The sequence below is a fragment of the Heteronotia binoei genome, chromosome 2, assembly GCF_032191835.1.
Source record: "Heteronotia binoei isolate CCM8104 ecotype False Entrance Well chromosome 2, APGP_CSIRO_Hbin_v1, whole genome shotgun sequence".
NCBI lineage: Eukaryota > Metazoa > Chordata > Lepidosauria > Squamata > Gekkonidae > Heteronotia > Heteronotia binoei.
This window is the reverse complement of record NC_083224.1, coordinates 113,396,826-113,413,857: the sequence shown is the minus strand read 5'-3', so window position 1 is coordinate 113,413,857 and position 17,032 is coordinate 113,396,826. Positions and strand designations below refer to the sequence as shown.

At 43.4% G+C, this 17,032-nt stretch overlaps 1 protein-coding gene across 1 annotated transcript in view; it reads left to right on the top strand.

The window, feature by feature from the left end:
- Positions 1-14,925, top strand: part of LOC132566646 (NADH-cytochrome b5 reductase-like) — a 59,231-nt gene extending 44,306 nt beyond the window's left edge. Inside the window, exons 5-7 of the mRNA XM_060231863.1 lie at positions 5,378-5,482; positions 12,702-12,905; positions 14,663-14,925. Of these exons, the coding sequence (XP_060087846.1) occupies positions 5,378-5,482; positions 12,702-12,905; positions 14,663-14,866 (513 nt within the window). The 3' untranslated portion in view covers positions 14,867-14,925. The remainder of the gene's footprint in view (positions 1-5,377; positions 5,483-12,701; positions 12,906-14,662) is intronic.
- The last annotated feature ends 2,107 nt before the right edge of the window (positions 14,926-17,032 follow it).

Genomic DNA, 17,032 nt, shown 5'->3' with positions numbered 1-17,032 from the left:
TTTGCCATGGTGTGATGGGGCCGAATGCCATGATCTTAGTTTTTTTGATGTTGAGTTTCAAGCCTACTTTTGTGCTCTCCTCTTTCACCCTCAACAAGAAGTTCTTTAGGTCCTCCTCACTTTCTGCCATTAGAGTGGTGTCATCTGCATATCTGAGGTTGTTAATGTTTTTCCCAGCAATCTTAAGTGTGGCTTGTGCTTCATCTAGGCCAGCATTCCACATGATGTACTCTGCATATAAATTAAATAAGCAGGGTGACAATATGCATCCTTGTTGAACCTCCTTTCCTATTCTAAACCAATCAGTCGCTCCATATCCCATTCTGACAGTTGCTTCTTGACCCTTATATAGGTTTCTCAGGAGACATGTGAGGTGGTCTGGTACTCCCATCTCTTTAAGGACTTGCCACTGTTTGTTGTGAGCCACACAATCAAAGGCTTTAGCATAGTCAATGAAACAGAAATAGACATTTTTCTGATATTCCTGTTCTTTCTCCATAATCCAGCGAATGTTGGCAATTTGATCTCTAGTTCCTCTACCTTTTTCAAAACCCAGCTTGAATTTCTGGTAGGAAACCAACATAGTGGGCCACATCGGCACAGATGCAAGGCCACCAGAACTCCCATGTGAGCAGGTGCAGGGTCTTGTGTTGGCCTGAGTTCCCCGCAGGAGGGAAGTCGTGGGTCAGGCGGAGCACGTCGGCCTGAAGGGGCCCCAGAGGCATGTATAGGCACCCACGGTGCAGGAGGAGACCTTGGCATTGCTGAGCCCAGGGGTCTTGGGCCTGGTTGGCTTGGATGTCTGCAGCCAAGGTTGGGCGAGTCGTGGTGGCAGCGAAGACCAAGGGTGCAAAGATGAGCCCAGTTGGGGTCTCCTCCGTTAGAGGTACAGCGTACTCCGGTTTTCGGGAGAGGGCGTCCACTTTCCAGTTCTGGTTCTGTGGGATGTAGGTGATCCGGAAGTCAATCTGGGAAAAGAAGAGGGAACACCGGATCTAACACTGGGTGAGGCGTCGAGCAGTCTGTAGATGCTCCAGGTTCCGGTGGTCAGTCAGGACCTGGACGGGTGGCAGGCCCCTTCAAGGTGATGCCTCCAAACCTCGAAGGCGGTCTTGATGGCCAGGAGTTCCTGCTCCCAAGTGGTGTAGTTGCACTCTGCGGGCGTCAGCTGCCACGAGTAGTATGCGTCCACGCAACAGACCCCATTTGCAGCCACCTATGGGTACCACCTTCGCTTCTTCCCTCAGTCCTGCCCCCCACAGCAGTCCCTGCTGCTGATGCACACCTGCAGGAACTCCGGGCTCTCCAGGACATGCTCCGAGAGCATCTCCAACAGGCTAAAGATGCCTACAAGACAGCCACCGACCAAAAGTGACAGGTGGGGCCCCCACTGAAGCCTGGGGACCATGTTTGGCTCTCCACCCATTATCTGCATCAGCCTGGCTGGTCTCGCAAGTTGGACCCTCACTTCGCGGGGCCTTACCTGATCACAGACCAAATCAACCCCGTTGGTTTCCAGCTGCAGCTGCCAGCCACCCTCTGCATCCACCTGGTCTCCCACCGGTCCCTCCTTGTTTCTGCTACACCACTGGATCCCATCCGACCACCGCCTCCAGCACCGCCTCCTCCTGTCCTGGTCGATGACGAGGAGGAATACGAGGTCCACCAGCTCCTGGACTCCCGAATCCACCACAGGGACCTCCAGTACCTCGTGGACTGGGAAGGCAATGGCCCCGAGGACCGTTCTTGGGAACCCGCGGACAACCTATACACCTCTGACCTTGTGCAGCAGTTCCACACGGCCTACCCTGACAGGCCTGGCCCATCTGTGGGGGGGGTCCTGAAGGGGGGGATAGTGTCATGAGCCCTGACGAGGAGGAGCTGGAAGGGTTAACAGACCTGGAAGAGTTGCCAGCCAGTTCCTCAGCTGAACAAACAGCAGCTGGCCCATCAATCACTCTCCAGCCACCAGTGTCAGCTGTTGACGATCAGTCTCCTCCAAGCTCTCCTCCCATCTCAAGAGTTTGAAGCAGGCTCCAGAAAGAACTTTCAGAGCGAAGACATGAGGCACGCTGATGATTCAGATATCTCAGCCCTGAATTCTAGCAGAGTCACTACCACCCCGGGGAGCAGGCTGATTGAGACTCCCATATAGCTCCCACCCAGGACCTGGTAACCTTGTGGAAGCAACAAGTCTATTCTCTGGCTTGCATCCATGCTCCTTCCTGATCCTGACCTGCTTGATTTCCTTGGCACCCTGACCTTTTGGCTTTTGGACATTGACTTCTGATTCCAGTTTGTGATTTTGCATTGGTGACTTGGCTCCTGCTTGACTTCCTGGGCTTTGACCTTGGGCTGGCTTTGGACTCCTGCTGCCTGCACCCCGAGAACGTGACACCCACAATAATAGCTGTAGTGATCCTCTGAGTTAAATTCACCCATTCCTGTCCATTTTAGTTCACTGATTCTCAAGATGTCAGTGTTCAGTCTTGCCATCTCTCGTTTGACTACATCCAGCTTACCTTGATTCGTAGATCTTACATTCCACATTCCAATGCAGTATTGTTCTTTGCAGCATCAGACTGTTCTTTCACCATCAGACACATCCACAGCTGAGCGTCTTTTCGGCTTTGGCCCAGACACTTCATTCTTTCTGTGTTTACTTGTACTTGCCCTCCGCTCTTCCCCAGTAGCATGTTGGGCACCTTCCGACCTGAGGGGCTCATCTTCCAGTGCCATATCTTTTAGCCTTTTGTTACTGTCAATGTGGTTTTCTTGGCAAGGATACTGGAGTGGGTTGCCATTTCCTTCTCCCGTGGATCGCATTTGTCTGGGATCTCAGCTGTGGCCTGTCCATCTTGGGTGGCCCTGCCTGTCATAGCCCACAGCCTCACTGAACCGCGGAAGCCCTCTCACCATGTCAAGGCAGCAATCCATGAGAGAGAGAAATATTACTACAGCAATCTAAATGATCAAGTGGCAAAAGCAGCAGTTACAATTATCCCCTGATTCTGGACTGCAACCACCTCATGGGTGTGTGGGGGGGGATAGTCTAAGGGGAAAGAAGAATATGGGAGGGTGACAGCCAGATTGGAAACTGTTGCTGACCTCAACCAAAGGCCTGGCGGAACATCTCTGCCTTGCAGAACTGCATAAGATCCCGCACGGCCCTGGTGGTGTTTAGCAAAGAGTTCCACCACTTTGGAGCCAGGATTGAAAAGGTCTTGGTCCCAGTCAAGGACAGCTAGATACATTTGGGACCAGGGATCCCCAGTAGATGGTTATCCAGGGAACATAATGCTCTTCTGGGGATATACCAGAGGAGGCAGTCCCACAGATATGTTGGTCCCTGACCACTCAAGGCCTTAAAGGTTAACACCAAAACCTTGAACTTGACCTGATATTCCACTGCATTTTGGTCCAGTTGGAGCTTCCAGGTCAGTGTCAAGAGCAGGCCAGTGTAGAGCAAGTTACAATAATCTAGTCTGGAGGTGACTGTTGCATGGATAATTGTAGCTAGGTTGGAGCATGATAGGAAAGGGGCCAGTTGCCAAGCTGCCAGTTGATGCAGATGTAAAAATGCCAGTCTGGTTACCTGGGCCTCCATATTTAGGGAGGCATCCAGTATCACCCCCAGACTCCTGACAGACTGTGCTGGTTCAATGGCACTCAGTCAAGAGTGTGCCCCAATCCTGACAGCCCTCCCTCCAACCACAGAACCTCTGTCTTTGTTGGGTTGAGTCTCAGTATGCTCTTCTGTAGCCACCCCACCACAGCCTCCAATTCTATAGCCAGATTTTGTGAGGCAGTATCTGGGTGTCCATTAAGTAGCAGAGCATGCTGCCAGTTTAGAAATTTCTATGGAATATTTTTGTCCCTAATTTTACTACTGTATAAGATTATGATCAATCACTTGCCTGACAAAGAATTTGGTTTGGAAACAGGAAGATAGCTAGCACACCTGTTGCACAGTACTTACATAAATTTTAATTGGAAGATTGATAATCTGATTATATGAATTCTATGCCTTCATTTGAAATGGATAATTGAGAGGATCAGATTTCATCTGCAATCAAGATTTGCTAACATTGAAGGCTTTCAACAGAACTGTATATTGATTTATGGGTGTGGATGAACTTGCAAAGGAATTGGATGTTTCCCTGTGGATTTATTTAGATTTGTTTATTGGAGGAAAGGTGTTCGTGATTTTCTTAATAAGAGTATTGCTCTAGTTGCATAGTAATTTAAGTCACACTTTTTATTTTCATTTGTCTATCGGTGACTACTCTTGTTCAATAGAAATGTCATGCCAGCTGGGTGATGGGGCACATATAGATGTTAAATAACATCAGGGAAAGAAGTGCTTCCTGAGGGATCCCACACTGTAGGGGGTGTCTAGAGGACACATTGTCTCCCAGCACCACCCTCTGTCCCTGACCTCAGAGAAATGAGGTAAGCCATTGAAGGACCACCCTCACAAACTCATAAGTCAGCAAGGTGGTGGGTCAAAAGATCATAGTTGACCATGCCAAATGCTGCTGTAAGATCTAATAATAATAGCAGCATCAACCCACATCAATCCAGCTGTCTACGAAGATTGTCTGTCAGGGTGACCAACTCCATCTCTGTCCCATGGCTGGGGGAGAAGCTGGACTGGATGGCTCTGATGTCAATTTGTCATCCAGGAAACCCTGGAGTTGTTTAGCTACCAGTCTTTCAAATTACCTTATGCAGAAACAATAAATTTGACATTGGGTGGTAATTGGCAGGATCCGAAGGATCTGAAGTTGGTTTCTTTAAGAGCAGTATAATCACAACATTCTTAGCAATGCTCCCTCTAATTTTCCCCGCCTACTGAGCAGAACAGTTCACATCCTGAGCAGAATATAACTTTAAATGGACAATGGGCAGTGCAAGACCATGTGCAGCTCCATACTACTGTTGAGTGGGGCTTCTTGTGTTAACGAGCAGCTGCTCATGCACACAGCTTAGAGGGAACACTACTTCTTAGAATGCTTACTTGCTGCCTATTCAGTTATGGAGCACCACAATTTATGAACAAATGCAATGGTGTTGTAGCCCTAAAATGTCAGGGTAGGTTGCTTCTCTCACCAGCCTGGTTTATCAGCTCAGTCACAGTAAAGTAGACAATATTTTTTTTACATATATTATAATGAAGTAAAGAAACACTAGATTCTGTTAACCTTATATTCAAAATAATTTAGGTTTCTTTGTGATATAATTTTGTAATTTTTCCAAGAGATTTTAAAAAGTACAGATAATAGATTCTCTCTTGCTTTGTTTTGAGGAAAGTAGATATTAAGCTAAAGTTTTTTTCTCCCTGTGTAATTGTTTTTTGTGTGGTTTGTTTTCGAAGTACTATGAAGGTGGACTAATGTCACAATATGTAAAATCCTGGAAACAAGGAGAATCAGTCTTTTGGAGAGGGCCATTTGGAGGCTTCCCTTATAGGACAAATCAGGTATGATTTCTAATAGGTTTCCAAAGTGAAGGGAAAATCATTATAAAGATAGGAGGGTTCTTTTGATTCTCAGCATGGTGCTTTAGAGTATTGAAAGTCTCTGCGTAGGTTCCAGTATCTTATACTAATAATTCTCCTGTAGTGATTACAAATCTGACCATACTGACTGGTTGGGGAATGGTGGGACTAAGGGGTGTCAGCCTTTGGCCCATCAAACTATCAATCAAAGTACCTGTGTGCCATTGGTTGAGTCCACTCCTCTCTCCCATCTGAGTGGCTGTTGCTAGTCAGCAAAGCTGATTCTGTCGGTAAAGGCAACCAACCTTAGTTCTGGCAGTTACTGCGGGAACACACTATTGGCCCGCCACATGTTGGTCACCATCTCTGGCCTCCCATTGGCTAACTCCCCTGCCACTGGCTACTGCAGGCCCAGGAATGTTGATAAACTGCCAAAAGCAGTCTTACCTCAGAGACAGCCACATCTCCAACTCTTCTCTGTGTCCTCTCTGTCAACCGACCTCAGAAAGGGCTGCAGAGTTACTGCGGCTTCACAAAAGGCCTCCCAGCACATGCAGCCTCCAAAGGCCACAGAAATAGCCAGGGAGGCCAGGCCCTACTGGGAGTGTTTCCTTAGAGTAGGGGTGTCAAACTCATTTGTTAAGAGAGCCAGATCTGACAGAAATGGGACTTTGTGGGGCTGAGCCGTGCATGTCCTAAAATGTAATGCCAGATAGAGGAGATACAGACTTTATAAAGGACACAGTCAATGCCAACGGCTCTTCTTAAGGGAAGATATCTTCAAATCCCAATGGCTCAGCATTTTTGTATTTGTGGAGCTACAGTTTTTGAGGATTTAATCAATTATATTTTATTGTGTCCCATGTACAAAGAGGCTAGAGCTAAATTTATTGATAACAGGGTATACATTTTCTTCTGACACTGATAAGTTGGTCTTTTTGTTATCTGATACTGATCCATTTGTCACCTATAGAGTGTATCTTTTTGGCTTGGCTGCTAGAAAAATCAGAGTCAAAACTTACTGTTTAGATTAGTTGACTTTATTTTAGATGTCTATAATTTTATAGTATATTGATATTTACCATAAATGGGTTCATTGGATTTACAACATTTTTAACTTAACTGTTTAGATATTGTCTCAGCATTATGGTATTATAATATCTTAGCAGTTTAAACCTAAATGTTTGTATTTTAGCATTTTAGTAATGCATTATTTAAGGCTATAATTGTTGCATTATACCCCATGTAACCCATTGGTCTGTTTATCGGACCATTTTTATTTCTGTCTGATTACTTTTTATGATTGTATTTAATCTTATATTGTGACAGCCACATACAATAAATCTTTTCTACTTTCATCACCCAGTTAATTATATTATTTTTAACTTAAAATACAAACATGCTTAAAACTCTTGCAATAATTTGTTTAAACAAATAATTTGTTTAAAATTGAAAGGTTTAATTGAAATTGTTTAAAATTGAAAGGTAGGAGAATAGTGGGATTTTACAATGCAGTTTTAGAAATAAAACATCAAGGAAAAGCACAAGGATCACACAGCAGAAAACTAAAAAATAAAATTATCTCAGCCTGGGAAAACATGAAATGGCAAGGCATTGCAAGCTTCCCCACCCCACCCCCAGTCTATTCAGATTAGCAATGACTCTCCTGTGGGTTCCCAAGTTAGAGTACTCAGTAGGCACTAGTTCTCACTCCACTGAGAAGAGACAAAGCTGACTCAGAGCATGGACACTTGATTTGCAAGCACATAACTCCAGGAAGCTTCAGCTGGCTATAGGAACGCTGGGAAGTTAAACCTCTCCATTGAAACAAAGTTGCAAGGAAAACATGGAGAGGATTTATCATTCCGGTCTGCTCTGCCAATGGGCCGGAATGGGAAATCCATTCCACATTTTCTTTGCAACTTCATTCCTGCTTTAGCCTCTGCAAAGCAAAGGCAAAAGGAGCAGGGAATGTTGTTACCAGCATTGGAGCTTCACAGGTGGAGAATGGGAGGGGGAAGAAGAGAGCCCCGCAGGCCTGATAGAAGCCCTTAAGGGGGCGGGTTGGCCCATGGGCCACATGTTTGACACCCCTGCCTTAGAGCCCTTGGCTGCCCCCTGGGAAGTCCTAGCCAGAGGCTGTTGCTAGGCAACTCAGGCTGCTTTTTGTCAGGAAATTGAGGTATCAGGAATAGAGTGCCATACAGTTCACCCTTCAAATGAGTTGTTTTTCTCCAGGATGGGGAGAGAGATCTGTTGTCTGATGGCAGAGATCAGTTTCCCTTTAGGATGGGGGGCGGGGAGTGAATGCCTTCTCTTGGAAGCAGGGGTGGAATTCTAGCAGGAGCTCCTTTGCATATTAGGCCACATACCCCTGACATAGCCAATCCTCCAAGAGCTTACAAGGCTCTTTTTTGTAAGGTCTTGGAGGATTGGCTACATCAGGAGTGTGTGGCCTAATATGCAAAGGAGCTCCTGCTAGAATTCCACCCCTGCTCGGATGGGTGGAAAGACAGCAAGTGTGGGAGGGCACTCACCCAGAGGCCTTCAGTGATACCTTTCCAGATTTGGGGAAATTCCTAAAGTATCACTACAGGTCTCTAAGGGAGAGGCCTTTCCTCCTGGGGAACCACTGTTGCCAATCTCCAGGTGAGCGCTGGAGATCGCTCAGATGGCAGAGATCCATTCCCCTTGAGGTGGAGGAGGGAAGTGAATGCTTTCACTTGGGTGGGTGGGAAGAGCCAGCAAGGGTAGGAGGGCACTCACCCAGAGGCCTTCAGTGATACCTTTCCAGGTTGGTGGGAAATCCACCTTCCAGTGTGAAAACTCACTCTGTTTCCTATTAATTAACCAGTTTTTAATCCACAAGAGGACTTGTCCTCTTATCCCATGACTGCTGAGATTATTTAGGAGCCTTTGAGTAGGAACTCAAATACTTTCTGGAAGTCTAGGTAAACAACATCTATTGGGTCACCCCGTCCACATGCTTGTTCACACACTCAAAGAACTAAGTTTACTGAGACAAGATCTTCCCTTACATAATCCATGCTGATTCTTCCTCAATAACTTTTGTTCATCAGTGTGCCTACTAATTCTATTTTAATAATAGATTCCACCAGTTTACCTGGTATCGATGTTAGACTGACCAGCCTGTAATTCCTGGATCTCCTCTGGAACTTTTTAAAAAGATGGAAGTTCCATTAGCTATATTCTAATCCTTGCGAATGGAGGCAGATTTTAATGATAGATTGCATATTTTTGTCAGGAGACCCACAAATTCACATTTGAGTTCTTTCAAAACTCTTTCAAAACTGCCATCCAGGCTGGTGATTTATCAGTTTTTAAATTGTCTATCTATATTCGTAAAAGAACTCTATGAAACTCTCAACATGTCAGAGTATTAAAGAAAATTGTTTTAAGATGATGTACAGATGGTATATGACTCCTAAAAAGTTGGCAAAGATGAACAATAAGATGCCAGATAGATGTTGGAAATGTAAAAAACATGAAGGTTCTTTCTAGCATATGTGGTGGACTTGTGAAAGAGCTAAAAAGTATTGGCAGATGATTCAACAAGAGATTTCTAAGATTTAACAAAGTTGCAGAGACTTTTCTGTTGGGATTACAAATGGAAAAATTTCCAAAAGAAGATAGAACTTTAATCTGGTACTTGCTCTCAGCTGCTAGGACATTGTATGCGCAGTTGTGGAAGCAAGAAAAAATACCAGAGAAATGGGATTGGATTGTAAAAGTTATGACATGGAGTGAAATGGACAAGTTAACAAGAACCTTAAGAGACTATGATTTAGAAGTGTTTAAGATGGAGTGGAAAAAGTTCAGAAGTTACATAGAAAAAGAGTGGAAAATAAAAGGACATTGGAGAATTTTTTATAATGACTAAGTATAAGAGGGAGGAGGATATTAATTTTGGTTCTTATTAATTAAGGGTACCTTTAATATTAAGATTTTAAGTATATAACACCAGCGGGGGTCAAGTAACGGGGGGGAGGGATGGGTAGAAAGTAATATATGGGATAGATAAAAAAGTAATTATTAATGATGTAAGAAATTGAAATTTATTACCATAAAATTGTTTGAAACAAAGGATCAAGTCACCAACTACCAAGAGCCCACTTCCCTCCCTGCCGAAGGCCAGGTTTGGGGGCATCGTCCCTTAAACTGGGTATTAAAAATCACCAGTTCCTGCAGGGTGAGAGATGGTTGGTTGCCTACACTTGGCTATTTTGTATGACTCAGAGTCCAGTTTGGGGATCTTGTGAGCTCCTTCTCACAAGACACATGTCCACATAAGATATGTACAAACCACACACAGTAAAACCTTTGAATTGTTGTCTGGGGCCCTGAGCCTATCCTTCCCCTTGTGTACTGGTCCCCAGTCTTGGAATCATTGGTCATTATCATGGTCCTTCTTCGACTTTGGGGCTTAGCTGTGATTTAACCTTTAAGATCAATCCTTGCCTATGACCCTATTAATATATCCTGTCACACAGTTCCTGAGAAAGGGCCACTAGAAAAAACCAGCATGTACATGTTTTGCTCTTTTACTCTTCTGGTAAAAACTCATTGCCAAAGCATTTTCCCTTCTGAAACACTACAGCATTAAGTTTCTCCTGTTGAGTGGTTGTCATTCTTGTTCCACCAGCCACTGATATATTTTGTTTATGTATAATTGATTCTTGTAACTAAAGCTCCTGGACCGAGCAAATGGATGTGTGGCAAAACGGCCCTGCTGATCCATGAGCATTGCTCTGTTCCAGCCTTGCAAATTAATTACAAGGGTCTCTTTGGAAACATAACTTGAAGAAGGGCTGCTGACTAACAACATTTTTTCCACATTTTCACAATATATCTATAATATTGTGGGTTCACAGCATCGAGAAGACGAGGCAAAGTGATAACAGCTCTTTATTAGAGACAGCATGGTAAGGGCTGCTCTCAACAAGACTGACCAAGGCCCTACGGGCCAAACCTATATACAGCTCTAAGTTCCTGCACAAGCATGCTATTGGTTCATTCAAACAGGCAGGGGTCTGTGATTGCTGTCGGGCAGCAGGTATTTGGATCCAACTGTCCATTGTTCTCCAGTCCCCAAATTCTGTTCTCCTGGCTCCAATGAGCCCGGCAGGAATCGTATATTACAAACCCTATACATAACAACATCCATGCACTAGGCCAGTATAACAGCCTCCTGGTACGCTAAGGTGGGTCCTTAATAAATGAGCGTACTGAATTGTTGACAGAAAATGCTTTACTGTATCCTGGAGATCAGGGGTCAGGAGTAAAGGTGAGCAACTTGCTGGGGGTATTAGGCAAGATTACCTAAAGGAGGTTCCCTGGAACAGGTGGATGACCACTGGAATGGGCTGGTAACCAGATGAGAACTCAGAATTGTGTTCAGAGCAGCCACTGCTTTGGTGATGGTTCAGCATCAAAGCTTGGGACAAACGCAGCATCCCAGGCTTACATTCTACCAATACTGTGAATGTTCAAAGTATTTCCTTCTCCAAATCTGCCTATCCTCACTTGACCCTCCCTAGGCAGAGATGATGATTCTGGGATACCACATACTGTTCAACTGATTAGTGTATCTGTTTGCAGCAACATTATAGTCCCTATATGAGGCCCCTTTTTCCTGTCCTGAAACAGGGAGCATACTTACAACCATTCTACAATCCAGATGCTGCTGCTAAAAATGTTGTACTTTTCTTTTGTTCTTATGATGCCGTATGAGCCATGATATGTTTTCTTTAATTATTTGCTGTGAATGATCAGAGTTCTGATCAAAAAGTTTTGCTGAGTGACCAGGTGTGACAAGCCTCCTCTTTCTTGTTCTGAGAAGACAGTCACATCCCCCAAAATTTCTACTTTCACATGTTCAGTTTCATAAGGCAGTGGTTGGAATCAGGAAAAGGAGAAAGCTATACATTTCTTTGAAACAGTAAATACTGAGCTTTTCAATGATGAAAGCTTGAGGCTTTACAAAAGAGCCTGAGAGGCTACATGCTGTTTGGAGACTATATACTAGTCTTCATAATGTACACCTGCCTCTGTCAGCAGCTTGCTCTTTGGCCATTAACAAACTGCTGATGACCCTCATGGATTGCCTCTCTGTTTCTGGAACAGAGTACTACTAATGGATGAACATCTGACTGTCTGTTTGTCTGTCTGTTTCTCTCTCTCTGTGCAAGGAAGAGATTTTAATTGTCATAATTCAATAATGAGGGGAGGGATAAAAATCAGTAAGTAAGCCATACCATTGTTTATTTTAATGTCCACTGCTTCTGAAGAAAGTGAAAAATTCCCACAATGCAACTGGAAACTATACAGTATGACTGAAATGTATATAGAGAAAATGGTTCCTTCCATCAGGTGTTTGGATTACACTTTAGTGCCTTATTGTTATCTCAGATGACTTCTGTTGAAAACACATGGGGTGTAAGCATTGAGTGTAACAAAGTGAACCCTATCCCAATTCCATTAAAAGTATCCAAGAGCAAATTGTACATTCAGGCCATTTTAAGAAATCACAGATAAAGTACAGGGGTATTTATACAGCAAGATAAAGGATTTTTTTTTAAATTACTTATGTGATAGGACAAGTGCTTTTAAATGGATACTAATCAGAAGCCCTTGCCTGCCAGCATCTTTCCGCACCACCATCTACAATATGAAATTTAAAATTATTTAGCGTATTTGATTTCTGTCCCAAGCACTCCCAAGAGTTCATCATAAGGAACCATTTATTTTTTAAAATTAAAAAAGTATAATTAACAAGTATAAAACATAGTAAGCAAACAAAAGTCTTCATTAAATTAAAAATACCCCCCTCCAAACTGAGACTTGTGAATACAAGACAATGAGGAAAGTTTTACAACAAAAGTCTTCATTAAATTAAAAATACCCCCCTCCAAACTGAGGCTTGTGAATACAAGACAATGAGGAAAGTTTTACAACATTTCCAGACTGGGATTTTGACAGAACACTAGGGGAAGGGAGATCCGCAGTTTTAGGGCAGCTTCCAAGAATGCCCGCCAATGTGTCCTTTCTTTTCACGCTTGACACGTGGGTAGTATAAGCAGATGCCCCTAATGGTTGTGCTGTTACAGAGAAGAATTAAGATTATAGCGTTTTCCGTTTCTAGTTACTGAAATACAGTTTCTGTCCTTTGCTTCATTTCTAGTATGGAGAACTTCTTATGCTTGCTTCTGGTACTGGCCTAGCACCAATGCTTCCCATCATCCAGCACATAACAGAAAATGAGAATGATGAAACATTTGTAACCCTAGTGGGCTGCTTCAGAACTTTTGAAAATATTTATATGAAGACTCTTCTTCAGGACCAGTCACGATTCTGGAACATAAGAACATTTTATGTTCTAAGTCAGGTAACATAGGAAATCTGGATGCTACTTCCCTCCATGCTTCCCTCCATGAATAATTCAGAGTGAGGAGTGAGTGTCACTCAAACAATCCCTGTTCTCTGATAGCAGTCAGTCATGGTTTACCTTTATACTTGAATTGCCATCCCTCATTTGGTGAATGGATAAATTTCAGGTTACAGAGGCTGCAAACGGCCCAGTCTGTGTTATGCCAGCATGGGACATAAGTCTATTCTAAAATGGGGCTGGCTTTAGGATTGCCCTATGAGTCACCTTAGGTGGATTAGAGTTATTCAGTAGTAGACATCTGTAGAGCATTGTAAAAGAACAAGATGATCAGAAATGCTTCTGTACTCTGGAAGGATGGTCCCTGTCAAACACTGTTACATACATTACGGTTCAGAGGTTTGATGTTATATTTTTGTGTGTTGAATTGATCCTGTTATTGTGATGGTTGCAAACTGAAGCACCTGTAATAAAAACAATTTCAACAAATAAGTGTAGTCCTAAACAGGAGCAGATTCCTCATAGTGAAATTTGAGGTGAAATGTTCTCCAAAGGGCATTAGGTACTTGATCCAACCCAGGAAGTTGTAAGCAGTCTTATGGCACCTTAAAGGCTAATTAATTTTATTCTGGCATAAACTTTCATGAGCCAGAGCCCACTTCTTCAGTTGCTAGAAGTGTTCCATTCATTAGGCAGGCAGACACGCAAACATTCAGATACAAACAGCAGAAGGAGGTTGAGCGCTGGAAAGAGACACTAGAAGGCTCATAACATAAGAGAAGCTGCACTGGAACAGGCCAATGACCCGTCCAGCACTGTGTCACACAGTGGCCAAAACCCAGGTGTCATCAGGACATCCACCAGTGGGGCCAGAACTCCAGAAGCTCTCCCACTGTGGCCCCCCAAGCACCAAGAATACAGAGCATCATTGCCCCAGACATAATATTCCATTTATATCTTGTGATTGATAACCACTGAGGAGTGCTGCTCCATATGTTTATCCAGTCCCCTCTTGAAGCTGTTTATGCTTGTGGCTACCACCACTTCCTGTGGCAGTTAATTCCATATGTTAATTATTCTTTGGATGAAGAAGTTCTTCCTTTTATCTGATCTAAACCAACTGCTCATTAATTTCATTGAGGCCCATGAGTTCATGTATTGTGAGAAAGTGAGAAAAGTACTTATTTCTTTACTGTAAACTTTTATCATGTCACCCCTCATTCGCCGTTTCTCCAAGGTAAAGAGCCCTAATCTCTTTAACCTTTCTTCACAGGGAAAGTGTTCCATCCCCTTAATCAATCAGTTGAAAGAGTCAATTAATAAATAAAAGAATAAAGAAATCTCTCAGAGTAGGCATGTTGATTAATTGGGAAAGTATGATGACTCTAAATAGTGTCCTTAAACTTGCAAGGAGGTACAATTGCTTTCTGTAGTGAAATAGCCATCCCTGGATCTTGTTTTCATTTCTATTCTACAATATAACATCTTAGAAAACAGGATGTTCTGACTTCTCTCAGTAATGATTCCTCACCACCACTCACCCTTCTGCTTTTGGTAGCTCTGGGTATAAATTTCTCAGCTATCATGTATCAGATGGCTCACAAACAATTATCTCACAATAAATTAATTAATCTTTAAGTTACATAAGACATTTCCATGGTTACCACTGTAGAATTTGACCTGAGGCCTTCCAGCAAACTTAGCACTAGCCATATATTTCTCTAATTTTGACTGTCTTATGCCTTTTGGCTTTTCAGGAACACTCACTAGAAAACCTGCCTTGGAGCTATCAAAAGAATACACATCTTGGCCGGATAAATGAGAATTTTTTAAGAAGTGTGATGAAGACCTGTAGGAAGCAACCTTTTGTATTGATATGTGGCTCAGTATCCTTTACTAATGATATGGAGAGATACTTAAAAGCCATAGGTCTACAGGAATTTTCATATTTTGTATTTTAGAAGATGTTTGTATCTGCTTATGTACAGTGATAATAAAAAATATTAAATAACACTTTAAATTGCTATGATCCACTTTAATTTATCCTTGACTAGGTTAGATTTTTATTACCTATATTTTGTTCCTCTGACCCAATGAAGTTACATTCAAACTTATTAACAATGTATTTTGTGTACTGAACAATTCTGTATCAGATCACTCAACTAGTAGTATAGTTAGAAGCCTATTTGCAGCAATTTATTTTTGACATAATTGTAATACCTGTTATGAAGATACATGTCCTTGTTAACAGATGGTGTTGGAAATATAGCTGCTACACCCAGTACCAACTCAGACTGTTCCAAGACATTTTCACAAGCCAAGCAGTGAAATGGTATGGTCTATGAAACATACCTCAGGATCTCCTATCACATTGCAAAGGATGCCTAAACAAAACCCTCTTCAGAGCTGTGCCCCAGCAATCCTCTGTGATGTGATGTGATACTTTGGGACATAACCTGTTGGATCCCACTTCATTGGTACCTCTAAAAATGATTGCCACACCAAGAGACAACTCAGTTGGTTGTGCAGATCATCTTTGTGGCTTCTGTGCAGTGAGCTCTAAAAAGAAATTCTAGTATTCCAAGAGTGCTCCCCCTCCCTTCATCACTGTCACATGATGTGGGAAGAGCACTCTCCCCTCAGTTCTCTTTTTGTCATTGCAAAGAGAGGACATGTATTGTGAGCTTCAAGTTGTGAGGTAAATTTCTGTCAGGGTACCCTCACTATCTCTATCATACAATAGCCTTATTTAAGAAGTCCTCTGAATGTGGGGCTAAGATGGCTCAAACAGATGAACATTCTTCCTGCCTCCTCTGGGTAAAGGCACAAAACCATCTCCTGCCAGACCTGTGCCAGGATGATTCTCAAAGTGAGGGAAGGCTGTGCTGCACTTCTGAAGGTCTCCCTATGGGAGAAAACTCTTGAGTGCACCAGAGGCTTTACCTCAGAAACAAAAGGGGAAAAAGGCCCTTTGGTGAGTTTGGCTTCCGCTGTGAGTATGGGTTTCTAACTGTGGATGCCTCCAACACTGCCCAGGCAGGACCTGAGCCCTTGGCAAAAAAAGGTCAAAAAGACCCACAAGAACAAAAGCTGTGAACGGCAAAGCTTGCTCTTGCCCCGGGCACGACAACTTCACACTCCAGTTCTTGTGGCCATTCACCTCTGAGGCTCCATTCGGTATCAGTTTTGTTTCAGCACCATTCCACTTCAAAGCACCTTGATATCAGAAGACATTTGAGACCAAGGTCTCTGGAATTGCCTGGACCCTCTGACATTGAACTCACTGAGGCTACAACTAAGCACTCGCACAGGGAACACCACACTCATCCTCTTCCTTGTTCCTCTTTTTCTTGTATGCCTCCACCAACCTGTGCTGATTGGAAACACTACCACCACCACCTTTGGTGTGTAAAGTTCACTCATCCAGGTCTATTAGCCAAATTCATTTGGTTCCAAGGCTGGATAGAGTTAAAAAAGGTCAACATTGGCAACAACTCTGACCGCAATTCGGAACCAGCTTCAATTTCATCACCTGATGACACCATCCGTTCCAGGCCAATGGTGTCTCCTACAGACAATCTGAAATCCTACTCAGACCTGATCATTAGGATGGCAAAGGCCCTTGATTTGCAAGGAACTGAAGTCTAAGGCTCTGGTGATGCAGGTCCTGTTTTCCCTGGACTGAAAACCAGTTGCTCTGCCATTTATACAAGGGTTATAAGAAGTTGCCTTTGCAGCCTGGATCAAGCCAGCTTGGACTCCTGCTTCAGCCAGAAAGCTATAGAACCTTTATAAAGTTAAAGAAAGTGACTGCTCCTACCTGTTTCAGCATCCAAAAGCAAATTCCTCCATAACCGAAGTACTTCCAGCCCAAGGCCATGTAGGGTCCCGTAGTTCACCCAGTGACAAAGTGGGATGTAAACTATGTTGACAGCAGGATTTATTCTTTTGGGCAGTAGGCCTCTGTGTGATCAATTTTGCTGCAGTGATGGGACTCTACAATATATTACTATGGGAGATGTTCCCTTTCATTGATGCTCTGCTTACAGACAAACAGGTTCTAGCAAAGATGTTAACCAGGGCCGGCTCTCCCACTTGGCAAACTAGGCAGTTGCCTAGGGCACCGA